The sequence below is a fragment of the Petromyzon marinus genome, chromosome 5 (assembly GCF_048934315.1).
Source record: "Petromyzon marinus isolate PM22_M1 ecotype Great Lakes invasive population chromosome 5, UKy_Petmar_22M1.pri1.0, whole genome shotgun sequence".
Classification (NCBI taxonomy): Eukaryota; Metazoa; Chordata; class Hyperoartia; order Petromyzontiformes; family Petromyzontidae; genus Petromyzon; species Petromyzon marinus.
In genome coordinates this window covers 21,806,579-21,821,372 of record NC_133671.1, presented here as the reverse complement: position 1 = coordinate 21,821,372, position 14,794 = coordinate 21,806,579, and the positions used below count along the sequence as shown (strand labels likewise).

General features: G+C 51.7%; 2 protein-coding genes and 1 long non-coding RNA gene across 7 annotated transcripts; 2 read left to right on the top strand and 1 right to left on the bottom strand.

The window, feature by feature from the left end:
- The first annotated feature begins 1,359 nt into the window (after positions 1 to 1,359).
- Positions 1,360 to 5,445, top strand: MRPL18 (mitochondrial ribosomal protein L18). Of its 2 annotated transcripts, XM_032947483.2 has the most exons (5): positions 1,614 to 1,719; positions 3,596 to 3,652; positions 3,823 to 4,015; positions 4,627 to 4,858; positions 5,281 to 5,445. In XM_032947483.2, exons 1-5 carry the CDS (start codon positions 1,623 to 1,625, stop codon positions 5,353 to 5,355), a joined length of 654 nt encoding a protein of 217 aa, XP_032803374.1. In that variant the 5' UTR covers positions 1,614 to 1,622; the 3' UTR covers positions 5,356 to 5,445. The 2 variants fall into 2 exon arrangements, with proteins under 2 accessions (XP_032803375.1, XP_032803374.1); XM_032947484.2 differs by lacking the exon at positions 3,596 to 3,652 and having other exon boundaries at positions 1,360 to 1,719.
- LOC142920574 (uncharacterized) lies at positions 1,643 to 3,941 on the bottom strand. Its single transcript, XR_012938922.1, has 2 exons — positions 3,814 to 3,941; positions 1,643 to 3,645 (listed from the first exon to the last, which is right to left on the bottom strand). It is a non-coding gene; the product is annotated as an uncharacterized LOC142920574 (long non-coding RNA).
- A 904-nt stretch (positions 5,446 to 6,349) lies between the features above and the next one.
- Positions 6,350 to 14,226, top strand: PUS1 (pseudouridine synthase 1). Of its 4 annotated transcripts, none has more exons than XM_032947468.2 (7): positions 6,350 to 7,395; positions 9,377 to 9,514; positions 9,940 to 10,042; positions 10,471 to 10,595; positions 11,304 to 11,520; positions 12,392 to 12,753; positions 13,988 to 14,226. In XM_032947468.2, the coding sequence occupies exons 1-7, from the start codon at positions 6,739 to 6,741 to the stop codon at positions 14,027 to 14,029; spliced, it is 1,644 nt and encodes a 547-aa protein (XP_032803359.2). In that variant the 5' UTR covers positions 6,350 to 6,738; the 3' UTR covers positions 14,030 to 14,226. The 4 variants fall into 4 exon arrangements, with proteins under 4 accessions (XP_032803359.2, XP_032803358.2, XP_032803357.2 ...); XM_032947467.2 differs by having other exon boundaries at positions 13,985 to 14,226; XM_032947466.2 differs by having other exon boundaries at positions 12,392 to 12,762.
- The last annotated feature ends 568 nt before the right edge of the window (positions 14,227 to 14,794 follow it).

The following is a 14,794-nucleotide window of genomic DNA, read 5'->3' as shown; positions in this document are numbered from 1 at the left end:
CCGGCTTCGGCATTGGGGAAGTGTTTTTGCGATGGGTGATTTTAATTCAGGGATTGGAGTGGTGGTGGTGCCGTGGTTTGAGAATCGCGATGTTGTTATCCGGGCCATGACTGATCAGAACCGATTCTGGGTCACCGCACCTTTTTTAAGTCGCAATTCACACACGCACCTATCACATGCCAAACCTACCAAATCACGACAGCGGGGGTAAACTGATCGTATTAGCAATACGCAAATGTGTATTGCATATGCATCATCCAGACCGCCAGCTCAAAAGAATTGAATGTGTGTCCAAGATGTCGTGAGTAGACCACAAACAGAGTTGAGAAGATGTAGCGATGCCAACAACAGAGAGACAGCGATTAAACAAAAACACATGACCCCCCCGACATTGATAGCTGTGTCATTGTGATCTGGGAAGAATACATATTCTACATTAATTACCGGATAATAAACATTCGGTTGGAGATGCTGCACACTGGATTTACAATCCAGAAGTCACGGGTTCGATCTCCTGGCACGGCAGTTGTGAATCAAATGATGCAACTTAAATTAACCCGCCTCTACCCAAGCCAGCCGCGTGTATGAGTTCAGGAGACCAGAGTCTTGACGTGCAGCGGTGCGATGGGGTACTCGAGAATCAGAATATTTATCCGAGAGAAATCCGATGAGCTATGAAGCTCTTTTTCAGAGACGTTCAGCAGGGACGGGTCAGCAAGTTACTCCCCCCCACCCCTTTTCAAGACGTCTGCGCAGCGTGGAAGAGGAGGCCAAAAACACCCTCTCAAGATCCCTCCTGTGGAGGCTCGTTCCGCTAGCAGTGCCGTGGGCGAGCTCTTTCAGGGGCTGCGCCTTTACCTAAACGATGGAGCCTCTCCTGCAGTAGGGACTATAGCGGCGTTTGTTTCACAGACACGTAACAATGATGCGTGCACATTCGTGAGCCCTCCTTAGGAACGTAAATCCGTGTTTAATGCCAAAAAACAATGCTTTAATGCCTTAACCAATGTCATGTTTATTAAGCAAGAGGATTACATACATGAAATAACATAAATATAAAAAAAATATTTTCCAATAATTAATAGTTTAAGAGAGAATAGTTACGTTAGTGAGCCTCGTGGCTATTACGGTAAACCAGAAAAAATGAAGAGCCTTCGAATATTTAATAAAATAATGGTTACATTTTGATTTAAAGATTTCGTGACCGCAGGGATTCATATTCTTGGTTCTTTCTGTAAAGTAACGTAGAAGGGAAACAATAAAATAATAAAATTCTCACGACGTTTCGACTGCAACACAAGCAATCATCATCAGGTGTGAAAACCACAGCAAGAAAAGTTATTCTTTCCCTTCTACGTGACTTTACCGAAAGAATCAAGAATATAAAAATAATGGTTGTGGATGAAAACGCGAAACTTGTAGGCACCGCGGAGCCGCCGTAGCCGCCGGGGTGAGAGGTCACGGTGTGCGCCTTGGGTTTGACCCCGAGCCTCCGGACCCAGAGAATCTCCGAGGGGACTCCGAGGGGACCCGGAGACTCCGTGAGACCCCCGGTGCCCCGTGAGACCCCGGTGCCCCGTGACAACCCCTGGAACCCCGTGGGACTCCGGGACATCCTTGAAATGCGTTTTGCCGGGCTGTGCCGCGGCCTAGCGAGGCGCGTCGGGGCGACTCTGGGCGGCGGAGGGAAGGACGCGGCGGCTTGGAGGGACCTGGCAGGCAAGTCCTGGGGTCCTGGGGTCCACGGGGAGCGAGGGTACTCGCAGGAATACGCGGGGGAACATTGGGAAATGAGAGAGAGAGGGGGGTCTATGGGGACCCCACAGGGGCACAACGGAACGCGCGCAAATTCGCGAGTACCGGGGGGACACCGGGGAGTCGAGGGGATCCACGGGGATCGGGAGGGGATCCACAAGGGCACACGGGAGCCACAGGTATCTCGGCGACTAAACTATATTGTTTATTTTACCACGTAAAGCCCACTGAGCTATATAGCACTTTTTCACAAGTGACCTGGCCGCAGAAGATAGTTCCACGAAGTGGCTTATCGCGTGTAAATGTATGGCAGACAAATACTCTAAACGCGTGATGTTGATTTTAAATGTGGAGTGAAAAACGGAGGACCCGGGGAAAAATCAACGCGACCACTGGGAGAGAGACACGCAAAGTCCAAATATACAGCAGCAGGCATCAGGGTCAGGATCGAACCCACGACCTCCTGCACACCAGGCGAGGTAGTCAACATCTCCTAGTCACCGAGGCGACACCTCGGGACACACAGGGATTGGGTGTCACGGAGGCCCCGAGAATCAAGATTCCTGGGGACTCACGGGTTGGAGACCTGCGTTACGGAACCCCCTGGGACCAGCACGGATTACCCGTGGAGTTTACGAGGACCCCGGGGATGCACATATCACCCGAGTGATATGATATTGACAGCTCTGTAAAGTGAATACGAGTGCCCCCTGTATCGTTACAAACTGTGAAATACGACGTTTCATTTCGCCGTTTAATCGGCACTTGTTGTTGTACGCTTCATGTTGTGTTATTGTACGCTTCATGTTGTGTTATTGTGCACAACATTAAGGGAAATGCTGCAGAGTTAACTTGAAATAACAATCGCGGGTAGCTTGACTGTCAGTAAGAAGAATGCGCTCGTCTCGTCAAAACTAGGACGCAAAACAGGGTCTATGATAATTTACTTGCACAAATAGGAAAGTCACAACTCACTGGTAGGACTGTTTCTCAGGAGGGTCCTGCTAAAGTAGGTTTTTATTTTAAGACATTTTCAGCCAATTAATGACGAGTGTGTTTATTATACACGTGGGAGGAGGAAACCGGAGCCCCCGGGTGGAAAAAACCCCTACGCGTGCAAGGGGGCAACACTCGATCCCCGCAAATATGGAAACATGGCGATGAGTCCACTTCAATCTAGATTTGAAGTTTTGGTGACTGCAGGGATCCATACTCTTTGGTTCTTTTGGTAAAGTCACGTGGTAGGTAGAAAATACATTTTATATTTGGATCCCTGCAGTCACGAAAACTTCAAATCTAGCTTGAACCGCCTCTACGGGGGAGGGTTTTCACACGTCTGTTAGAGCTTTTAACAGACTGCGAGACAAGAAGGTTCAACTGATCGAGTCGCTAACCTTTCTCAAGTGATGTATTTTATTTTAGTCCACCACTTGCTGTACTTCAATCTCATGACGAGCCAGGTTATAGCAACCGCCTTGACGCCCACGGTAAGGGAATTTCGCAACATTTTTGCGGTGATCCACCGACCCTCGCTGCTTCCTCCACAGTGGTGGCTTACAGAGGTGATTGGGTGGATGGGCGGCCACGATGTATGACAGGGTGTGAAACGCGGCGGTGGGACTACACTTCTGGTGTCCAGCAGAGGGCAGTGCAGCAAAATCCATGTGTGTGCTGTACTGTACTTCATTGCTCTCAACGTCTGTGCTTCCCAGCTTCACCAATCCACTCTGACCACCGTGGTGAAGTATGGTCATATAACCCCCATGGCTTTCACAGCGTGGGCAGGCCTTCACCGTTTGACACGGCTCTGTACATCTTCTCTTTCGTATGGCTGGTGTAGATGCAGAGCAACGACGACAATTTCAGATGGCAGCCTTCACGGGGCCCACTCTGTTAAGTGAGAAATCGCGAGGAATGCCGTCAATGCGGCGACCGAACATCTGATTATTGATCTCCCGGTCCCCAGAGCAACAACACAAGCTCTGTAAAATTATTCACAGCAAATGTCTTTGTGAATGTGCGTCCCGCTGGTCTGATTCAACTGCCGCTGTCCTTTACCTGGCAAAGGAGGAGCGAGGTCGTCCTCCGGGTCCTCCTTCGCCCAGCCCCAGCAGCAGGACGAGGAGGTCGGCACGGCAGAGAACGAGGCGGTGCGGACCAACTTCGTGAACCGCAACCCCAGGAACCTAGAGCGCATGGCACTCGCACTCAAGGACCGAGGCTGGGACACCGTGTGGCCCAACCGTTGCTACTGGCACCGGTGAGAGACTCCCGTGGACCGGAATTAAAGGTTTGAGTAGTGTTGTGGAAAAAAAACCCATGATAGTTCACGAATAGCCCGTGACTAGATGACATGGATTAGAGAAAATAAGCAGGCTAATGATGTCAGACTATATTAAGAAAATTAACAGATTCTCAACAAATAACAATGCCGAAAGAGGCAGTGTTTTTACCTTAAATGGCACTGTTATTGAGCAATGTGTTGAGGTTGTTTTTGAGAGTCAATAACACTGCATGTCAAAGCAGTGTTTAAAGCACTGCTGCTAACTCAGTACCACCAAATAATGTTTTGTATATTAAGGAAATAAAGTGGGTTTAAGCAGATTGGATTATGGGCAATGGTCAAGAATTTGCTGATAAATATTTTCGTCACTTTTTGTTGGGAGAGACTCGGTCCATCCCCTGCGCTCATTATGGACCAACGAAACTCACCACCATGGCTAACAAACAAAGACAGTTCACATGCTGCAGAGGCAGACAAACTCGCCAGGGGCACGCGGGGACAGAGAGTGGCCATGGTTGCCGCTTTAGACATGAAATATAAACCGGCAGAAAAATAAACGGCGCACCGCTCACGGCCCGCCCCTGCAGGCTGTGTCTGGATCGCACGCAGCAACACGTGTCGGCCTGGGTGGAGCACTGTAGCCGCCACGTGGTCGTCTCTGCCAGCACCCACGAGTGGGCCATCAAGCGCCACCTCCACAGCACCAGCGACGTGGCGGCCGCCGAGAACGTGGGCCGCGTCCTGGCGCAGCGCTGCCTGGAGAGCGGGATCAGCTACGCCGTGTTCCGCCACATTCCCTGGTCCTACAAGAGCGCGGCGGTACGTGCGTGCGTGTCTCTCGCTTCTTCTCTGCTGCCCCCATAGTCTCAGATGCCCTTCCTTTGCCTGCATTCCTTGCTGTCAACTGGTCACTGCAGGTTGGTGAAGGCGGTGGATCACAGCATGATACAGTACAACAATAGATTTTGCTTTCTGCTACCTACCGTGTAGCCCCACAGCAGCCTATAATAGCACTTGGGCGACCACAATTTGCTTTCAAATAGAAACGTATACATTAAAACACATGCTGCCCTATTTAAACGTGCCATGTTATTTTTTTATTTCACGTTTGTATTTTGCTTGTTATATTTGATTCATTACATCACTATTCTTCTTAACACTGGCACGATTGTGCAGTGTCTGGTCGTGGTGTGTGCGTAATTGTGGAAGAAAGACCGAGGTCGAACTGTGTGCCGTTGCAGGTGCAGAGCTTCAAGAAAGCATGCAAGGAGGGAGGCCTGGTGCTGAGTGAACCGCGACGCATCTTTGTAAAATAAACGTCAACACATTCAACCCCCCTGCACTCTCTCACGTATTTTGTTGCTGTAACGTAACCCTTTTCTTTTATATAAAAAAGGTGAACTCTATTTTATCTTCCGGCTTTTTTTAAGTGTAGCTGGATATGAAAGATGAGGCGTCGGTGTGCACATTACAGACAATTCATCACAGTGACATCTTGATTTATGTTTGGACCCAGTGGCCAGTTGCATATTGTAAATGTTTCGCTATGTTTACATTAGATTGCAAACTAAGTCGAAAACTTTTGTATTTTACGTAGTCCATTCCAGTATTTTATCTCTAAAACACGGCATCTTGAAACGCGGTATATCCATCGTACCTAATGTTCACATTGCTGTATACGTAACTATATTATCTGGGTACGTGAGCACACTCCACTATGAGCCCAGACAGCCGCTGAATTAAATTGCCGTCCACGACTAACAATGGAGAATATCTGAGCAACCACCTTCAACACACAACAACCCTCATGGTGGATAGCGGGAAGGGATGCCTTTATCCAGCCGTGGACTGAGACAAATATCATAATCGAGCTCAAGAAGTCATGGATAAAGGCGGCTAAAGCCCACCACGCGTTTGTACCCTCCTGCCAGATTAAATTCCTTTGTACATTATTACCAGAGGGATGTGGCACTACTGGCATGGAGCATCTTGGCACCAGACAAGAGGAAGGTGGAAAGAAATGACAAGATGTGCAGTGGACATCTACGGGCTACTTGCCCGTGGATCGTGATGATATTATTATTGCCATTAATTATAATTGTAATTAAAGTATCACAGAATGAACCCTTGCAAGTTCAATCACGGTGGTTGCAGGGATCGACCCCCCTCCCCCACCGCGCGCCACGTGCCGCCCACGTGGGCCTCGCCGGTTCAACGCGGCGAGGCCCACGTGGGCGCGCGCCGCCATCTTACTCAGGGGGCGCCACCTCCACGCACTCGCAGTCGACGCGGCCCCTCCCCGGGGACGCGGCCCCTCCCCGGGGTCACGTCATCGAAACGTCTCCCCCCGTATCGCCCGTGCTTCGAAGGACCCTTGCCCGAAACGTCGTTTATACATCCCCCTCCCCTAGTAAGGCAGTGTGATTGACGAGCGCGTTGAGTGTTGTTGTTGCTTGTGCTTGCACACGCGGCTCTCGGTACCCTTACCCAACGTGGCCGCCCGATTGCCTCGCACGCCGCCAAGGCGGCCTTCCCGTCCACGCCGGCGGGGACAGCGGCGGCGGCTGGAGCAGAGCCCCGGTGAAGGAGACGACGTGGAGGAGAAATGAGGAGTTGAATCCCTAGTCCAGAGCACCGCCACCACCCCCGCAGCCTCGCCTCGTCCCACCCGTGACTCATGCGGCTTGGCTGCGCCCTGGATGCGGCAGGCGCTGGTGTCACTGCGCTGGTGTCTGCACCTCGGCGCGTTCCTTCGTCCACCGCCGCCGCCGTTGTTGCTACGAGGACACGCGGCGGTCCGCATGGCCACGCCGGGCTCCGCAACTCTCGCCCCTTCTCCTCCTCCTCCCCACACCTCCACCCCGCATCCCGCTCCTGACTGTGGCGCGGTCGCTATGGAGAAGAACGGGGAAGCACGCGGCCCCGAGGGGAAACGGGACAGCCAGGGCCCCCAGGAAAAGGGGGTCTCGCGGGGTCTTCACGCCAAGGGGCACGGCAGGGCCCCGGTCTCCCTCCTCCTGCAGGAGGAACAGAGTGGAAGGGGCCCCGAAGCTAACGGGGAGGCGGCGCCGGGCCCCGCGGAGAACGGCGACAGTAGCCAGGGTGTGCAGCAGCAGCAGGAGCAGCAGAAGAAGAAAGGGGATCCGGTGGACTCCGAGGGATCGTCTGTGGCGAAGCGGGGCCCGGAGCCCGCGGAGCAGCTAGCCAAGAGGGCCCGGCTCGAGGCCCCCGAGGGAGGCGAGGGGGGCGACCCCTTGGGGGAGCCGCGGGGCCCCGGCGAGGCGAGGAAGAAGTTCCCCAAGAAGAAGGTGGCGCTGCTCGTGGCCTACTCGGGCAAGGGCTACCACGGCATGCAGGTGTGGGCCTCATGGATACTTTGTTGTTGTTATTAAACCTCGTGGGTACTCTACTCGTCGTTGTTGTTAACCCTCCCCCTGGCCCTCGCTGCAGTTTGGTTAAACAAACCGCGGGGCTCGTCCAGGAGCGTGCCGCCAATGCCCGAGGATCGGCGGGCGATTGGTGTGTGTATATATTTACATACACAACAGGACTGTGTTTTTATCATCTGTTTATATAGTGCATCGCTATTGAGGTATGTTAAGTAGTTTAACACGCATTAGGCTTTCGCGACCAATATCCATAATCTAGGTTTTTTTGGTTAGGTTAGATCGCGTAAATGTATAAATGTTGCGTCGTTAAACCCGCCACCACCCGACACAGCCAGCTAGTCAGGTTTGTCACGCAAACAGAACGTGACAATTCGTCACTAGCACAACACATCGGCGTGCTGGCACGTTCTGTTCGCGTGACAAACCTTACGAGTTGGTTGTGTCGGGTGGTGGCGGGTTTAACAACACAACATTGGTATATTTAAGCGATCTAACACAAAACAACCTCGTGTGTATGTTATGCAATCGGCAACCGATGCTGAGACATTCCTTACATTGCACGCGCCTGGATTTTTTTCTCTCGGCTTGCGATGTAAATCAATTAAGGGGAAGCATTTAAAATATTTATATTTAGCGGCACGCTTAACTTTTCCTCTGTTATATATTCCTGTTTGTTGTTGTATTGTTTGCTGTTGCAACTTGCTGACCCGCCCCTACGGGACATCTGCGAACAAGAGCCTTATTGCTCATCGGATTCCACCTACAGCAGTCTAAAGACTCTTGATTCTGAGAGGGGATGTGAGGCAATGACCACAGGCACTTTGCTCCCTGTGTAGCAGCAACTCATGATGATTCCCATGTCCACGTGTGATGCTGATGATGATCGCCCAAGGAGCTGAGCGAGTTGGGAGGCCGCTTGGGTAGGACCCAGCGCAACTTCACCGAGGCAGTGAGAGGGAGACCAAAATATGTTGCAACAATTTCAGAAACAAATCTCCCGTGGTAACTAACCCTGTAACTGCTCTTGAGCCCCACAACGGGGTTGTGGTGGAGGCTGTTTCCCATCGACCCCTGCCTGAGAGCTTGCCCCCCTTCTCGTAATGGGGGTCAAATTTATATTACCGCGGGGTCCAAACCTTTGCCGGGTCCCCCGAACGTTTACCGCGGGGTCATCAATCTTGGGGTGCCTCCCAGAGGGGAGAACGGGGTTGCCTGCGTCCCCCCTGACGTCTCGTACAGCTGTTGGCACGATGTCAGAAACCATTCTTTTGATTTGCTAATGAGTGTGAAAGTGCAAATAATAAAATCATTCTCGATGTGTATTTCATTTGAGATGCATTTAATATTCAACATCATCAGCCATGATCAATGCGCTGCTGGACGAAGGCCTGCTCAAGCCGCCGCCAGCCCTCGCGATCCTGCGATGTAATAATTCCACCTAGCGCGTGCACACGAGCACATTCCATAGCTCTAGCTCGCATTATACCACGCAATACATTTCTTTACAGATATGAGTCACTTTTAATTGGCCTCCCTACATAACGTTTACCTGGGTGTGCAACTGCATCCGTCCATATGCCCACTAGGTTTTTGATTCATCACCGGGGTAGATGTTTATATTTTCCTCCGATTTTCCCCATCAGATGCCGCACCGGTCGTTGGTTTGATCTCCCGGCGTGGCACTTGAAACGGTGGGGCAAGTTTCCTAAGTCGCTCCGCCTCTGTCCACCCAGCAGTATAAATGGGCAACACCACAGTTCGTCGATCTGCAGGTCCCGTGTGGTGGGGCTGTGGGTACTCCCACATCTTTCCCATATGTCAACGTGGAATAGCAGCCAAAAGGAAATGCCCTCTAAAAGGGGACTCTCTTGAGCTCCCGCGAGCAGCGGCGCGAGCGATCGCAGGGCTGCTCCTTGACCGTTTCCCTCCGGATGGATGTCGCCGTCAGCGAAACGCAGGGAACGCGGCGTACCGCACCATCGAGGACGAGCTGGTGGAGGCGCTGGTGCGGGCCGGGTGCATCCCCGACAACCACGCGGCCGACATGCGCAAGATGTCCTTCCAGCGCTGTGCGCGCACGGACAAGGTCAGCGAGAGCGTACACGTGCATTATTCCGCACCTCCGATTTGCACGGTTGGCTACATACGGTGCGAAAGCAGTTGAACGTACATACATACATAGTCTCATTTGCACGGATGACCAGGTTGTTTTTGTCGTGCGAGAGAGACCCCCTCGGTGGTAAGCGCGCTGCCCTACGAACCTGGCGATCCACGTTAAATTCACGGCCGTGGCTAATATCATCGGCGAGTGCTTTTATGAACCAGTCCTGGACCCTTACCCTTCGCCCACTGTCCACTGTGAAGTATGGTCAAACAGGCCCCATGACCAAAACAATGTGGGGATGCTATCCACCATTGGATTTACAAAGGTTTGTATATCATTATTATGACTTGCTATCTATATATAGTTGTTGTGCTAATGGGGTCTCTTGTTGTGTACGCGTCTGCTAGGGTGTTTCAGCCATTGGGCAGGTGGTGTCCCTGAAAATGTGGCTCATCGACGATGTTGTGAACAAGATCAACGCCCACTTGCCCCAGCAGATCCGCATCATGGGTGAGGACAAACTTTACCTTCACCGACCCCTCATCGTTGCCTCTCGTCGTTCCATGGCCAAACGTCGCCACTGTCCTTCACGATACCGCAGTGCAACAATCCCCCAGCACCTCCGCACGAGCCGACCTCGTGGCTCCATTCCTGCGGCACAGCCTCTTGTGCGCTTTTCTTCTTGTGGCTGCTGCTCGGAACTTCGTCTCACCCACAGGTCATCATCCCTTCTAGCGATTGTCCTGCCCAAGTCCATTTTCTGTGTTTTTGTTTTATCTGGTACATGCCTCCTCCCCCCACGATTATCCCAGATTTTCGAGAGATTTTACTCTCATCGAATGGCTTTTTAACCAATGTTTAATTTCATATCTGTTCATACAGTCGCGTTGTTGGTAATTGGTGCGTTGTTTGCTCTCGTCCTGCTGTCACTGGATCAGGCATGCAGAGGGTTACGAACGGATTCAACTCGAAGCAGCTTTGCGATGCACGCACCTACATCTACCTCCTGCCCAGCTTCACGTTTGGGCCCAAGGGGCAGGGCGAGTGGGACGGGGAGGGGGAGGTGAGAGACTTCCTGGCCGCGTGCATCCGGAGGCTGCCGTCATCAACGCACGCGGGGTCTCAGCTGCTCCCGCGATCAAATTCAGGGCAGACGTTCGTCGTCATCGTCGTCCGTGCGATTGGCGTATTTCCAAAATTCCAAAGTAATGTTTTGTTTAACTCGCTCTCAGAATTGGACGTTATTTGTCCTGTTGAGGCCCATTGAGCTAAGCAGATCTTTTACAAGGAAGATCACAGCCAAAGGCCGTCGTCAGCAGTGGTGGCAGTGGTTGCAGTTATGGGACGTTGCAAGGTGGGAATGTGCAAGTTAACCAGAGCAAAAAACAAAATATCCACTAATCTTGCTAAAATCACTGCAAATAGGTTTAGATATTGATCGGGGTGGAGTGGTGGCACAGTGCTTTGTGCATTGTGCTGCGAACCTGATTTAATTCCCCGGCCATGGCTAACATCTGCGCCTTCGTACGTGCGGTGCGAAAGAACTTCAACATACTTACAAAACCGTTCCTTGACCTTCCCAAAGTTGACTCGGCCTTAAACGAGAACCCGGCGTGCGGTGTGTTAACATTCGCATTGAGGAGACGAGGAGAGCTGGGTGGCTGGCCTTAACACAGCAGCTTGCCAACGGCACTTGCTCCGGCAGTCTGTGTAGGCTACGTGGGTTATCTTCATCTTCTTCCTGTCACGTGACGTCCGCCTCGTGCGCTAGCGGGACACGGCGTGGGAGGAGAGCTTCCGGCTGCCGGAGGAGACGCTGTCGCACGTGAACGCGCTCCTGCGGCGCTACGTGGGAACTCACAACTTCCACAACTTCACGTCGGGCAAGGGCGCACAGGAGGCGAGCGCACGGCGCTACGTGACAGAGGCGTACTGCCAGCCGCCGTCGCTGCAACAGGGGATCGAGTTTGCGCTCATCCGAATCAGAGGTCCACGCCACCCTCTCTGCCACGCAGCCTCCGCTGCTTCACTCTGTTTTGCTGTCATGCTTCTCCAGCTGCCCAGAAAGCCGAGGGAGGGATCTTCCGTGGCTGTCAGGGAACGGCACTAAATGCTCTTGAGGACACCTGCAGCGTGATTTTCCATGTTTACGTAGCGTTACTCACCGCGACAGATTGCGCGGTTTTAATTATCCGAGTGCTGATCTACATAGGCCTTTGAACTAATCACCCGGAAATATGCCTGACCTCGTGATATCTCAAACATAAGCTTGGGTTGAGCTTGCCTCATTGCGTGAATGAGTGACCACAATGCATAGAGCATGCGTTTAAGGTGGCCGTGGAGCTTTGCCGTGTTCTGGGCAGCAGAGGGCAGACGAGCAAAAGCTATTCCTTGCTGTGCTTCTGGGTCTTTCCTCCCCACCTTCAATCTGTCATGATGAGTGGTGAATTATGGGAAAAAAATCCCCGTGACCCACACGATGTGGGGAACCCCTCATTCAGCAGTGGATTGACAAAAAATGGGCTGCGCATGTGCATACATTTTCATCGAACATTAGGAGAGGAATTGGCCTTGAATCTTATGTTCCCTGCTTCTGGAACTCCAAGTAATATCAAGAATGCTGGTGGCACAATCAAATCTACTTTTAAAATACATTTTTAAAAGATTTGTTCGAGCATGCTACTTTTTCAGTTTTTATTCTAAAGTGCCCTGCGGCGATCTGCAAATTGTATTTTATTTCACCTGTAGGAAGACAAATGGGAGTGTAACACCGTCTCAGGTACCGAAGCAACCCAGCCAACTAACATCAAATATTTGAACGATCGTCTTCCCCCTTTGTCAATGCCACCACCGTCTCAGGCCAGAGCTTCATGCTGCACCAGATCCGCAAGATGGTGGGGCTGGTGGTGGCGGTGGCGCGGGGCCACGCCGGCGACCAGCGCATGCAGGACGCCTTCGGCAACGACAAGCTGGACGTACCGAAAGCGCCGGGGCTCGGGCTGGTGCTCGAGCGCGTGCACTACGACCGCTACGATTCGCGCTACGCGGGCGACGGCGTGCACGCGGCGCTCGCGTGGCCCGAGCTGGCGCCGGCGCTGGCCGAGTTCGCCGAGCGGCACGTGTACGCGGGGATCGAGGCGGCGGAGCGCGAGGAGGGCAGCATGCGGCGCTGGCTCGGCACGCTGGACAAGCACGACTTCACGAGCAGCCTCGCGCGCGCCGTCCACAGCGCACGTCTCGCACCCGCGCACACGCGCAGACAGACGACGATCCTCCGTGGAGCTTACAACTCGCTGTTGGGGAAAGTCCAGTTTTTTAGCACCAGTTAAGGCCTGGGGTGGCGTGGCCAACGCCGAACCCAGCTGCCATTGTCTCCCCAGTGGGGACGTTTAATTACCGCATTAGGTTACCCGTTTTAGGCTGACTATCCCTACGGGAGGTCCAGCACCAGTTCAGATATTCGTCACCGATGTTGACAGTGAGCAGGAATGGAAATGGGGGGGGGGGGGCGGGGCTGCTCAGGCTTCGTGGCGCAGTGCGCCTCCCCTCCCCTCCCCGCCCCATGCGCACACAAAGACAAACACGTGCTGCACAGCCTATGTAGACACAGTGTGGGGGAGGCCTTTATACAGCAGTGAATCGATATATTTTTTTAAGAGTAATTATTGATAGGGTGCATTTAAAACAATATAATGCGGTAACTCAGCTGGCGTGGTGGACTTTAACGGTAACGTATATGCGTGTGCTTGTTATAAACTGGCCATTATGCTGAATATCGCCCTGCTTTAGCGTTTCACGGCCAGTCGTAACTCTTAATCACCGTTTCCTGGTAGGCGCAGCATTTCTTTAACCTATAAACTATACACGTAGATGCTGAATCGGCAAAAATCCAGCAGCCTGCAAAAATAAGATAATGGCTCCCTCACTTGATGTATGCATCTGTCCGTTTGTCCATCTTCAAAATTGCCCATGCATCGCATGCCCAAGAAAATAACTTAAATCATTGTAAAACATGTGAGGGGGTGGTGACGCTGTGGTTAGGTCGCTGTGCTCCGAACTCGGCGACCTGAATTAATTTTTCACTCACGGTTACCATCGGTTTGTGCGTAATATCAGAACCAGTGTACAGGCCTCCCCGCAGCCTGATTTCACAAAGCCACACCGACCGGGGGTGGGGAAGCAAGGTCAAACAACCTCCATGGCTTACACGGCATGGGGAGGCTGTCATCCATCGGGGGATTAAAAATATGTTTCTTCAATTACCTTTAAAACATGGCCCGCCCTGGGCCTTGCCTCAGTGTTCCCGTCTCTCCCCTTTCCCGTGTGTCCCCTACTTGACCCTACTCCACTTCCCATTCATGCATCTTCCCTGACTTTGTCCCTCACTAATGAGATGTTGTTGCATTTAAGCATTACATAAATATTGACATAGTTGTTGTGAACTGTTTCCAGCAGGTGAAAAGAGAAGATTCGGACAGCAACAGCGAATCGGAGTGAAGCCGTGTTCGCCCGGACGAGGCTGGAAGATTTCAAAAAGGCATCCCATTGTGGACGTTCCGATCTCACTGACGAGACGTGGAGTCATCAGCGCCGGCATCATGCTCCCTTTTTAATTTTTCACAGCTGAGTGGGGAGCTGAGTGTTGCCGTGACAGTTTCTCAAAGGATTAAATGCTCAGAGCGTTTGTAAAAACACCTCGGCCCCTGTGGATTATTATTTTTGTAAATTTGCGCTGCGTTGCTGCCGCATTAGTCTGGAGCGGCGTTTTTTTTTTTGTTGAAATTCCGGTTGCATTTGTATTTGATCCTCCAGGGTTAATATTAAATGCACTTATTCCTAAAAAAAAAAACACCCAACATTTTTGTTTGCTGTAATTATAGTTGCTGTCTGTGTGTGTGCAAGTGCTTTGGGTTTGTGAAGCATTCAAGTAAATACTTAATGCGCCACTGAAAAATTAAATATGCCGTGCCAACGGAGAAAGCACTACGTTTGAAGTACGATACCCCCAGTGAAGATTAAAATGGCCACATTAACTCGAGCCTATTATAAATGTTGGCCCTTCAGAATAACCCAAATAAGGGATTATTATTGCAAGTGAAAGGAGGCAGAATGAAGGTCGTTCCTAAGCAGGGGTTACTCATATCCTTGGAAAGGTAATAGCATTAGGACTTCGATGGTATGTCCATGTGTTGAGAAGATACAAAGAAGATGCTCTGCTTCCGAGCGTTGCGATCGGACAAAATAAATACGGTACTGGCGATT